The 12552-nt window shown below is 43.6% G+C and overlaps 1 protein-coding gene across 3 annotated transcripts in view; it reads left to right on the top strand.

The window, feature by feature from the left end:
- The window catches only part of ARMC9 (armadillo repeat containing 9), a 233330-nt gene that overhangs the window by 81849 nt on the left and 138929 nt on the right, over positions 1-12552 (top strand). For all 3 annotated transcript variants that reach the window (XM_073626513.1, XM_073626514.1, XM_073626512.1), the window contains exon 9: positions 1270-1368. In XM_073626513.1, coding sequence (XP_073482614.1) covers positions 1270-1368 — 99 coding nt within the window. The remainder of the gene's footprint in view (positions 1-1269; positions 1369-12552) is intronic.

The following is a 12552-nucleotide window of genomic DNA, read 5'->3' as shown; positions in this document are numbered from 1 at the left end:
CTATTGGAAGTAATGGCATCGCGAATGCATCCCATGTTTTTGCAGCCATTTGGAATTGTGGCGATTCTATCCGCGATCCTGTGTTAATGCAGCCTTATGCCCCGTACACACGGTCGGACTTTGTTCGGACATTCCGACAACAAAATCCTAGGATTTTTTCCGACGGATGTTGGCTCAAACTTGTCTTGCATACACACGGTCACACAAAGTTGTCGGAAAATCCGATCGTTCTAAGCGCTGTGACATAAAACACGTACGTCAGGACTATAAATGAGGCAGTGGCCAATAGCTTTCATCTCTTTATTTATTCTGAGCATGCGTGGCACTTTGTCCGTCGGATTTGTGTACACACGATCGGAATTTCCGACAACGGATTTTGTTGTCGGAAAATTTTATATCCTGCTCTCCAACTTTGTGTGTCGGAAAATCCGATAGAAAATGTGTGATGGAGCCTACACACGGTCGGAATTTCCGACAACAAGGTCCTATCACACATTTTCTGTCGGAAAATCCGACCGTGTGTACGGGGCATTAGAGAGAGAGAGAGAAAAAAAAAAAGTCTTGATTGTAGTGAAACTCACGGGGCTATTTTTAAATTGTTTCGAACAAGATTCACATATTTTTCACTTTAAAGAAAAACAACACAGCTTTTTGGCAGCATAAAATAAACAAAACCATCCACGCTCCTGGTACAAATAAAACCTTTTGGTTTACCCCCCCAAAAAACTTGCCTGTCACTTGTCTGTCACCAGGTTATGTCCCCACCTTTATCAGGGGTCCCAAAGAGCAGATCACCAACACCTTAGCTGTGTCTCAGTCACAAGAAGTCCATTACTTTTGCTCTTAGGCCCCTTTGACACCGATATGTTTTTCCTGTGTTTTTACCTTGCAAGAAAAATGTTTCCCTTTAAATCCTATGGGCCTTTTCACACCACTGAGCTGTAGGTGTGGTGCATTTTGAAAAGTGCTGCATCTTTTGTGCGTTTTTGAGTCACATGTCCACGTTTCACAGGTGCAGGCAACCCAAAAACGCACCAGAAATGCACAGGAAATGTCTGGTAGATGGGTTAACCCATTTGGGACTAAAGTCCCAACCTTCATGTAAAGGAAGGGAAGGAAACAAGAAGAGGGAGCCGGTTATGCACAACTGAACACTTATAAGAAAGTGATAAATATTAGACTGGTCTGAATTGACTTGTGTTACATTACTTTAGCCACCTGTTTTACAATTGCTTTACCTCTGTTTTTGTTTTACCATCTACATTTTAGATAACACCAGAGTACCTGCAGAGTGTGTGCGTGCGACTTTTTAACAGCCAGATGAGAGAAAGTGCTGCACAGAGTATTGACTTTACCCGACCTGGCACTGTAAGTACTATGTAAATAAATCACACTGACCTTTCCTTTTTTTTTTTTTTAACACCTTTGATTCTAAAGGCCTCTTCCTTACATTGCAAGTAATGACTTATGTGTACTTTAAATATATTTATACTTTTCCAGTGAAAAAGCCATATCTAATGGTAAATATTTACTATTGGGCAGGAAAAGTTACAATACTCATGACCTTTTAGCCGCTCTTTTTTTTTTCTTCTCTGCTCTGTTTTCAGTTCTGCCTACGTAGTTCAGAAAGATTATTTTCTATTTCTAGCTATTTACATTAATATTTTCTATAGGTGGAGTACACCTGACATGAGATAGCATACAAGAATTTTGTACCTGGCCTAGTTTCTTTACAGGGCCCGTTTTTTAAGTTGCTAGAAACAATGCATTCCAACACAGTTGTGATGCCCAAGTTCCTTACATAGTTTAGGGTACAGTATATGTAATTAAAAGAAAATTAATTTTTCAAACCTAAAATTATTCTGCCTGTCCTAAAACATTGGGCTAGTATGTGGCTCTTAAAGTAGTATTGAACTCTGCACAGTATATTAGCACATTATGGCAGATTTGCCCATCAAACGATGCCCTCCAGTGCTGCATTGTCAGCGCTCCTGTTGGTCACAGGTGCTTCCATCTTCTCCCGGTCTCCCTTCTGGGTTTGAATGGCTATGCCACGTTAACATCACTCCTGCTCATGCACATGAGTCACATCATCACAGCACAAATGGGTGCCCTAAATGTATGCTGAGCTGCATATGTATGGCTCAGTGTACATTACTGCTGACAGGCAAGGGATAAGCATTTATGATAGAAGACCCAAAAGGATCTCTTCTGTCATAAAAAAACAGTAACTGTCAGCATTTTTTTTAGTTCAGTTATGCTTTAAGAACTAAAATTTGTCTAGCCCTTGCGAAAAAAATTAATGAAGTATACCACCTAAACCAGAACCTGGTATAAAGGACCAGGGTGTTGATCTAAAATGTGCAGTGTAAAAATACAGCGATTGAATTCAATCAAAAAGGCATTGAAAAACTGTAATGGCTATGGGCCAGTTTTAAGTTATTTTTGTTTAGTAAATGTTAAAGTGTTATCTTTTTTTTTTTTTTTTTTTTTTTTTAATAACAAAGGTTTTATATTCCTGGTCGCCTTCCAACCAAGTGATGCAGGGTCTGGTGGGGGGAGCCACAGCCATTGTGCATAAAGCAACCAAAATTAAGAGGCCGTCACAGGGTCTCATCAAGAGCCTGACTTTGCCCACCCTTTCATGGAAGCCGTACTACAGATCATATGAATGAAAAGCGATCTATAAGTAGAAGATGGGCGGGTGATTGAAAGGTCAACCCCTCCATTCATACAGTGGTGAAAATAATTATTTGATCCCCTGCAGATTTTGTAAGTTTGCCCACTTACAAAAAAATGAAAGGTCTATCATTTTTATCATGGGTGTATTTTAAATGATAGAGACAGAATATCAACCAAAAATCCAAAAAAAAACAAAAAAACAATTGAGTTGCAGTTCAGTGAGTAAAATTAAGTATTTGATCCCCAAACAAAACATGATTTAGTACTTGGTGGAGAAACCCTTGTTGGCAAGCACAGAGGTAAGACATTTCTTGTAGTTGGTTACCAGGTTTGCACACTTCTCAGGAGGGGTGTTTTGGTCCACTCTTCTTTACAGATCTTCGCTAAATCCTTAAGGTTTCTTGGCTGTCACATGGAAACTCGAAGTTTCAGCCCTCTCCATAAATTTTCTATAGGATTAAGGTCTGGAGACTGGCTAGGCCACTCCATGACCTTAATGTGCTTCTCCATGAACCACTCCTTTGTTGCCTTGGCGGTATGTTTTGGGTCATTGCCATGCTGGAAGACCCATCCATGACCCATCTTCAGCGTTCTGGCTGAGGGAAGAAGGTTCTCATCCAAAATTTTACAATACATGGCCCAGTCCATTGGCCCCTCAATGTGGCAAAGTCGGCCTGTACCTTTAGCAGAGAAACCGCCCCAAAGCATAATGTTTCCACCTCCATGTTTGACTGTAGGGATGGTGTTCTTAGGGTCGTAGTCATCATTTTTCTTCCTCCTTAACACATCGAGTTAATGCCAAAGAGCTAAATTTTGGTCTCATCTGACCACAGCACTTTCTCCCAATCCTAGATGTTCATTGGCAAACTTCAGACAGGCATTTACATGTGCCTTCTTGAGGGAGGGGGGCTTGCGGGTGGTTCAGAATTTCAATCCATTGCGGTATATTGTGTTACCATTGGTTTGTTTGGTGACTGGTCCCAACTGCCTTGAGATCATTCACAGGTGCCTCCCGTGTAGTTCTGGGCTGATCCCTCACTTTTCTCATGATCATCCTTGCCCCATGAGGCAAAATCTTGCATGGAGCTCCAGATCAAGGGAAATTAATGGTTCTTTTGTATTTCTTCCATTTGCGAATAATCTCTCCAATAGTTGTATCCTTCTCACTAAGCATCTTGCTGATGGTCTTTTAGCCCTTTCCAGCCTTTTGCAGGTCTACAATCTTGTCCCTGATGTCAATTTGGTCTTGCCCATTATGGTGGGTTTAAATAGAGGAATGAGATTCTGTGAACAGGTGCCTTTTAATACACACATAGCTAGTTGTTGTTAGGAGCATCTTGTTAAGTTGACAGGACTATCTGTGTACTACATGAGCACCTACTGTAGCCAGTCTGTGGGAGTCAGAATTTCTGTTGGTTGGTAGGGGATCAAATACTTATTTTACTTACTGAACTGCAACTCAATTTATAACATTTGTATCGTATTTTTTTTCTGGATTTTTGGTTGATATTCTGTCTCTATCATGTAAAATACACCTATGATAACAATTAAAGACCATTCATTTCTTTGCAAGTGGGCAAACTTGCAAAATCTGCAGGGAAGCAAATAATAATTCCCCCCCCTCACCTTCCAGGACAGCTTCTTGAGAGATGATTGGCTCCGCCCTCTACAGGAAACCCAAATCAATTTAAAAGGCCCCTCCCTTTCCTCTGACCCTCAGTTGTTTTGTGTTTCCAGACCCTCCAGGAGCACCGACACGTTTTTTGTTTTAATACAAGAAAAGGGAATTATTGGTATTAGGGACTTTAAGGAAATCATGGCCTGGTAAGGTCACCCATTTCCATCCCTAGGGACTTTAAATGAAACCAAGACCTGGTAAGGTCAAGCGTTTCCATCCCAATCTATAGCACAAACAAGGGGATTATTGGAGGGGAGGTTGGGACTTTATATGAAGCATGTACCAGCAAGCAGGTAGTAAGATGAACATAGAGGAATTTATTGACATAATACCAAAGCACATCCGTTACAATCGCAAAAAGCATACAAGATAAAACAGGTAGGTACATGATGTAAGTATTAATAGAAAGATGAACAGGGTAAAAAGTTAGATAATGGTAACTTAAGATATCACCTGAAATAAATTCCCTAGTACATCATGATTTCAAGGTAGGGTAAAATAGGGTAAAAACCAGTAATATCTGCTGGACCTAAGGCCTCGCTAGACCTGTGGGGGGGGTTTGGAAAAGATAAGATTGGTAAGGACTGGATAGACGGTTAAACACGGCATTGGTGGCTCAACGCGTTTCGTGGCTTCCATGCCACTCATCAGGAGCGAGCCCGTGTAATATCTGAAAAAATATTTATAAAAAATATTGGGATAATTACATGATGCAATAGAACAAAAAACATTAGTAAAGGGGGAGCGTGGTAAACGGACCCCCAAAATTGCTGTATGGGGATACTCACTGAGAGACTGTATAGTGACGGTGCAGTGGCGGGGTCCCAAGAGCCATCCAGGTGACCCCCAACGGGAGCCGAGGTGGGGAGCCCCACGGAGACGGCAGCAGACGCCGACCAGGGCAGGCACAGGAACCGAGGAAAGTCTAGAAAAAGGTGAATGAGAGTAAGGTATGTAGGCATGTGAGGAGAGATGTGAAGAGAGAGAAAGAAACCCCAGATATAAGGTAGAGTGAGGAGAGTGTGGGAGAGGTGAGAAGAGAAAAATGTAAAATTGTGAAGGAGTGAAGTGAAGTGGAGAAACCAAAGACAGCTGCGTGTAGTAGCCGAAGTGGGAGAGGTAGTGAGTATACCTGAAAGTGATGAGACCCTGGGAGAGGAGATTACAGAGGTGTGTGATCGCCTGTGTGGAGAACCTCGAGTGCCAGTGCCGCCCCGGAGAGTGTCCAGATAACGCCGCCGCGAGTGCCGCCCACCAACGTCACGCCGTGTGGCGGAGGGAGGAGCACCGCAAGTCGGACACAGCCGGCAAAACGGCGCGGAAGAACCTCCCCATTGGCCCACGAGGTGGAGTAAACGTTTTTTGTTTTCTTAAAGTCTGGTAACTGTGGTTGGTGGACCCCCCTTCTCTGGTTTCATCCAGGACTAGTTGTGGCCAAGTCCCGGATAATAGTATGTACTTTACCAGAAGGGTTCCCTATTTCTAAGGGTTACTTACCTAACTGGTGATGTGAGTAGTGGCAACTCCCTTCCATTTTTTCCCCAGCTCTGCTGTGTGGAACTGTGTCCTCCTAGTGCTTCATTTCGGTGTACCAAGATGGCGTCAGGAGGACTTCCGGTGATGCAGCAAGATGGTGCCGGAACCGGAAGTCACATGGCGCACTTCCGGACGCCGTTTTTTTCTAAAGAAGCATGGTGTGGAGACACTGAGGACATGCTGCAGGGGAATAGTCTGCTAAAAACGCCAATCTGAGTGCAGTTTTGCGGTACAGCAGCAGTCTTCTCTACGGCCGATCTCCGCTTGCTTCATGGAGCTTGAGGACAGGTCTGAGGATGGAGCACCCGCTCATATTGAACCAGTGGCAGCATCTAGGTCCCATACTGCCCCCAAGGTAAGCCCTTGTCTGTGGATAGCTCTACAGCAGGGGACTTTTTGTATGGAACCTTTTTATTTATAAATTATGATCCTTGTTTCTGCTTTTTTCTAGGCCAAACCAGTGAAAAAGAAATGTGGGAACTGTAGGGCCAGGCTTTTTGATAGTTATAAAAAGCTATTATGTGAGGATTGTATACCACCCAAAACTAGTTCAGAGTCTTCCTCCTTTAAAGAGTTAATGACTTCTATGAAAAAGGTAGTGGACTCCTTTCGGTCACTTAATGACAGGGTTACTAGTCTAGGGTCTTCCTCATCTAGACCCATAGCTCAAGACCCTTCAACCTCTGCCAGGTCCCTTCCCTTGTTAGTACCTGAGACTATTAGTTCACACGATACCTCTGATCTTGAAGAAGGTGAGAATCCAGTTTCTTCATCTGATGAAAAGATTGCATCAGGGGAGGATACAGGTAGCTCATCTAAGTATCTTTTTCCAGTTGAGGATATTGATGAACTACTAAAAGCAATATATACTTCAGAGCAGATTGAGATGCCGCAACAAGCCCAATCTGTACAAGATAAAATGTATAGGGCCTACAGGGGCGGAAATCAAAAACTTTTCCGGTACACCAGTCACTTAGGGACATGATTCTGTCTGAATGGAGAGAACCTGAAAAAAGGTTGTTCCAATCCAGGGGACACAAAAGAAGATTTCCTTTTCAGTCTGAATTTGAGGAGGTTTTCTTTAAGTGTCCTAGATTAGATGGCCCTATGTCGCAGGTGTCCAAAAGATCAGATCTTTCTTTTGAAGATTCTGGGGTCCTTAAAGATCAAATGGATAGAAAGGCTGACTCATTGCTACATAGGGCCTGGGATGCTTCAGCTTTTTCTTTAGGCCCGGCGGTAGCATCCACCTTTGTGGCTAGAAAGTTAGACGTATGGTTTCAGCATCTGGATGATCTTCTTGCATCTGACACCCCCAAAGTAGAGATTAGGGAGTCCCTCCCACTCATTGCCAAGTCAGTCGCCCTCTTAGCTGTTGCAGCAGCAGATTCAGTGAAATCCGCAGCCAGAGCTTCTGCTCTCATTAATTCAGCTAGGCGAGCTATCTGGCTTAAATCTTGGGAAGGTGACCTTACATCCAAGAATAAGCTCTGTGGCATTCCCTTCGAAGGCAAACTCTTGTTCGGTTCCTCCTTAGAAGATGTCTTAGCTCGTTCCTCTGAGAAGAGTAAACGATTCCTTTCTTCCCAAAGGAATAAGCCCCAGAATAAGTGGCATTCCCTTCGAAGGCAAACTCTTGTTCGGTTCCTCCTTAGAAGATGTCTTAGCTCGTTCCTCTGAGAAGAGTAAACGATTCCCTTCTTCCCAAAGGAATAAGCCCCAGAATAAGTGGCCTTTTCGTGGCTCAAAAAGGGGTGCTCCCTTTGCTCCTTCAGCCCCTTCCAAAAATCCCCAGTGACGCCAGGTTAGGGGTAGGGGGAAGATTGTGCCATTTCATCAAGGAATGGGCAGAGATTTCCAACAATTCCTTTATCCTTCAAACATTGGAAAAGGGTTACAGGTTGGAATTCAAAAGTCTTCCCCCCCCAGAGGTTTTTTCTTACCCACCTGCCAAGAGACCAAGAGAGACCGCAAGCCATGATAAATTTGATTTCTGTATGGGAAACAGAGGGAGTTATTTCTCCTTTCCCAGAAATTCAGAAGTTCCGGGGATTTTATTCTCACGTCTTTCTGGTCAAGGAAGCTTCCGGCGGCTTTTGTATGGTCATAAATTTAAGCGTCCTGAACAAATACATAGTTTATAGACGTATCCGAATGGAGAACATTTATTCGGTAAGGAATCTGTTGTTGCCAAAGGTCTTCATGGTGACTCTGGACCTTTGGGATGCTTATCTTCATGTACCAATCTGCCAGAGCCACCGAAGGTTCCTCAGGTTTGCAGTTCTTGTGGGAAACGAGCCATCTCACTGGCAGTTCAGTGCCCTTCCTTTTGGTCTCTCGGCAGCACCAAGGATTTTTACAAAAATCATGGCCGAAGTCATGGCTTTTTTTTTTTTTTATTCAAAGTGTATCAATCGTCGCATATCTAGATGATTTTTTGATTTTTGCTCAGGACAAAGAGTCCCTTGTTCAAGACCTGCAGTTGGTTTTGTGGACCTTTCAAAAATTAGGGTGGACGGTCAACCAGCAGAAGTCTTGCCTGGTACCCTCACAGAGCATACTTTTCCTGGGTTATCTAATAGACTCTGTTGCCCAAAAGATTTTTCTTCCCGAGGAGAAGATTTTGAAAATTCTTCTCTCTGTGCAGACCTTCAAGCTGCTCCCTCAGACCTCCCTTCAAGGGAACATGCAATTGTTGGGTTTGATGACTGCGGCCATTCCAGGGGTGCCTTGGGCCCAATTGCACTCCAGACCCCTTCAGGCTTTTCTTTTACTCCATTGGGATTGCAGGAAGGATTCTCTGGATCAGCTGGTAAAACTTCCAGAAGGGAATTTTCTCGATCTCGCCTGGTTGGAGCAGCAAGGACATCTGCAGGGAGGGAAGGATTGCACACAACATTCCCTGGTAAAAATTACCACAGACGCCTGTCTGTGGGGTTGGGGTGCTCACTCACAGGACTGGCAGGCACAGGGAGCCTGGTTGCCAGAGGAAGCAGGTCATTCCTCAAATTTCAGAGAACTTCTAGCTGTGAGGAAAGCACTTATATCTCTGGAAGAGAGGATCTATTCAAAATACCTATTAATTTTTTCAGACAATGCCACAACAGTGGCATACCTGAACAAGCAAGGGGGCACTCGCTCAAAGTCGCTTCTGTCATTAACACAGCAGATTCTGTCCTGGGCAGAGATCAATTTCACTTCAGTAAGGGCAGACCACATCAAGGGGTCAGAAAATGTGCTGGCGGACTATTTGAGCAGGGTGAGCATCAGTTCCAGCGGTTGGGAACTACATCAAGGCACGTTCCAGGAGTTGGTGCTAAGATGGGGTCTCCCCACAGTGGATCTTTTTGCCTCCAGTCTCAACAGAAAACTGCCGGCGTTCTTCTCTCTGGAGAGAGAGACAGAGTCCTTGGGGACGGATGCTCTGTCCTTCCCGTGGAACTTTACTCTGGCTTATGCCTTCCCTCCTTTTCCCCTCTTACCCCTAGTGGTTCAGAAAATTATTCAGGACCGGGCAGAAGTTGTTCTGATTGCCCCCTGGTGGTCCAGGAGGAGTTGGTTCTCCTCTCTGAAGGCCCTATCTGTGTACCCTCCCATGCCCCTACCAGTTCAGAAGGATCTGCTCCATCAGGGACCGGTGTTACATCCAAACCCTCAGACCTTCCATTTGACGGGCTGGAGGCTGAGCGGCGCGTCCTACAGTTAAAGGGGTGTTCAGAGAGGGTTATTCAAACTATCCTGAACAGTTGTCTAGAGTCTAGAGTTGTCTAGAAGAATCTATGGGAAAGTTTGGAAAACTTTTTTATTTCCTGGTAAAGGAAAACTGGTTTAGATTCTTTTTCCACTCCCTGTATATTGGATTTTTTGCAGGGGGGAGTGGAAGAGGGGCTTTCTGTCTGTCACCACCCCTAGGGTTCAGATTGCTGCCCTATCTTTGTTTACAGAGAGAAGACTAGCGGAAGATCCCTTAGTCAAGAGGTTCCTTTCAGCCAGATCTAGACATGCTCCCAGGGTCACCAAACATGTTCCTCCCTGGGATCTGTCGTTGGTATTAAATGCACTAACAAGGGCTCCTTTTGAGCCTTTGCATGAGGCTTCCCTGAAAATTATTTCTTTGAAGTTATCCTTCCTTTTGGCTATTTCGTCAGGGAGAAGGATTTCTGATCTTGAGTCTCTTTCCTGTAAAGACCCCTTCCTGAGGATTCTAGAGGACAGGGTAGTGAATAAACCTGATCCTTTCTATTTATCCAAAGTTTCTTCCAACTTTCATAGGTCCCAGTAGACAGTCCTTCCTAATTTCTGCACCTCTTCCAAAAATGCGGAAGAGGAAAGGTTTGGTCTTTAAGATGTAAAGAGATGTATTCTGCTTTATCTAGAAAAGACCAGTGGTTTTAGGAGTTCCTCCCAACTGTTGGTTTTGTTCAGTGGCCCAAGAAAGGGTCTAAAGCATTTAAAAGTTCCATTGCTAAGTGGATTAGGGGAGCTATCTGTGAGGCATACAAAGCGTCAGGTCGCACCCCTCCTTCTAGAATTAGGGCCCATTCAATGAGATCCATGGCCACATCAATGGCAGAAAGAGCGGGGGCTTCATGGGAAGAAATCCCTAAAGCTGCCGTATGGTCCTCCTCTCATGCATTTGTCAAACATTATAGAGTTCAGATGCTTTCCAGCCAGGACCTTTCCTTTGGTAGGAAAGTGCTTCAGGCTGTCGTCCCTCCCTAAGGTATAGAATCTTGCTTATCCTATCAAGTAGCTGTCCTGGAAGGTGACGGGGGGAAACCCCCCGTTGGACTTACCGGTAATGGTATTTCCATGAACCTTCCAGGACAGCGTCTATATTCCCACCCTATACTATTTTTTCACTGGTCGACCATGTTTACCTGGTGGTGATGTGTTTTATGGTTTCTGTTTTTTTCCTCTGCCGAGTGCACCTTTGGTCTTGGTTACTTGATCTTCTAAACAACTGAGGGTCAGAGGAAAGGGAGGGGCCTTTTAAATTGTATCTGATTTGTGTTTCCTGTAGAGGGCGGAGACAATCATCTCTCAAGTAGCTGTCCTGGAAGGTTCCTGGAAATACCGTTACTGGTAAGTCTAACGGGGGTTTTTCCCACTGTAGATCATGTTTCATTCATAATTTTGTAGTAAAACTTCTATGAATGGAGGAGCTGTTCAGACAGGGCAGGCATAGTTGTGTACTCTTGATAAGAGCCTGTGATAGCCCCTTAGTTCTTTTAACCTCAACCAAACCAGAAGATTATGGGGGTGGGGTTACTGTGGACAGAGGAGGATTTCACTTAAAAGAAGCATCAGCACAAGGAACACATCCTACTGACTGTAATTTTATATCCCTGATTTTTGTCCTTTTTTATTTATTTATTTATTTTTATTTAGGCTGCACTTAGGCTTTATTAAAGCATTGCTTTATCTGGTGATTAGCGTGAAATGATAACTCGTAACCAACTGCAAATCTTTCTAGATCCCAGCCTCCTCACGATCAGATGCTAGAAGTATCATTCATGTGCACACATAAGTGTACCATCATGTGCATTCTTTGGATGCATGTGGACCTATGTGCTTTCATTGAACATGCATGCAAGTTTAGAACAGAAAATATGATTTATATCCTGATGCATTAAAGTGCATCTAAAGGCATTTTTTTTGGACAGAGTAGGGAAGGTTAAAACTGTAATGCCACGTACACACGAGCGGACTTTACGGCAGACTTTGTCCGGCGTACTTTTCGACGTACTTTACGACGGACTTTCCGAATGAACGGACTTGCCTACACACGATCAACCAAAGTCCGATGGATTCGTACGTGATGACGTACGACCGGACTAAAACAAGGAAGTTCATAGCCAGTAGCCAATAGCTGCCCTAGCGTCGGTTTTTGTCCGTCCGACTAGCATACAGACGAGCGGACTTTTCGACCGGACTTGAGTCCATCGGAGAGTTTTGAAACATGTTTCATTTCTAGGTCCGTCAAACTTTTGAGGAAAAAGTCAGCTGGAGCCCACACACAATCAAATTGTCCGACGGACTCTGGTTCGCTGGACCAAGTCTGCCATAAAGTCCGGTCGTGTGTACGCGGCATAAGTTTTTTTTATTTTGCCTTCTATGTCTCAGATGTATTTCTCTTCACTTCCTATCCTGTAGATACAACAGGAAGTAAGATAATGTCTTTCCATTGTAAAGGAAAACTCTCTTAGATCGCTGTCAAAGCAATAAGTGTCCCCATTGGAAGATTGACCCTGTATTCCTGTTTTAGTGACTACACAAAAATTAGGATGTACCCTCACTTTAATTTCCAGAAATATTGGTGATCGGGACAGTTGGCAATAGTGAATCTCCATGATGGGGACAAAGACAGTAATAAAGAACTGACAGTGATTCTAACCCCTCATCAATCTATCCAAATCTTCTTTTTTTTTTTTTTTTTTTTTAAGATTTGTCCTTGGGTATAGGCTAAGGCCTAGGATCGAGATCTAATCCAGCTTGTCTCTAGCAGAGATAGCAAATGTATTGATCAATCACACATTTTTTGTTTTAGTTTGCCTGAATTTCTTCATAAAGCCTTGTCCCGTCTTCATAAAATTGTAAACGTTATGAATCATGATTTTCTGAATTCCTAATTTGCATGATTATTTGTACATCGG

Source organism: Aquarana catesbeiana, linkage group LG04, assembly GCF_042186555.1.
Source record: "Aquarana catesbeiana isolate 2022-GZ linkage group LG04, ASM4218655v1, whole genome shotgun sequence".
In the NCBI taxonomy this organism is placed as follows: Eukaryota; Metazoa; Chordata; class Amphibia; order Anura; family Ranidae; genus Aquarana; species Aquarana catesbeiana.
The sequence above is the reverse complement of the archived record's forward strand: the minus strand, read 5'-3'. Positions and strand labels throughout refer to the sequence as shown.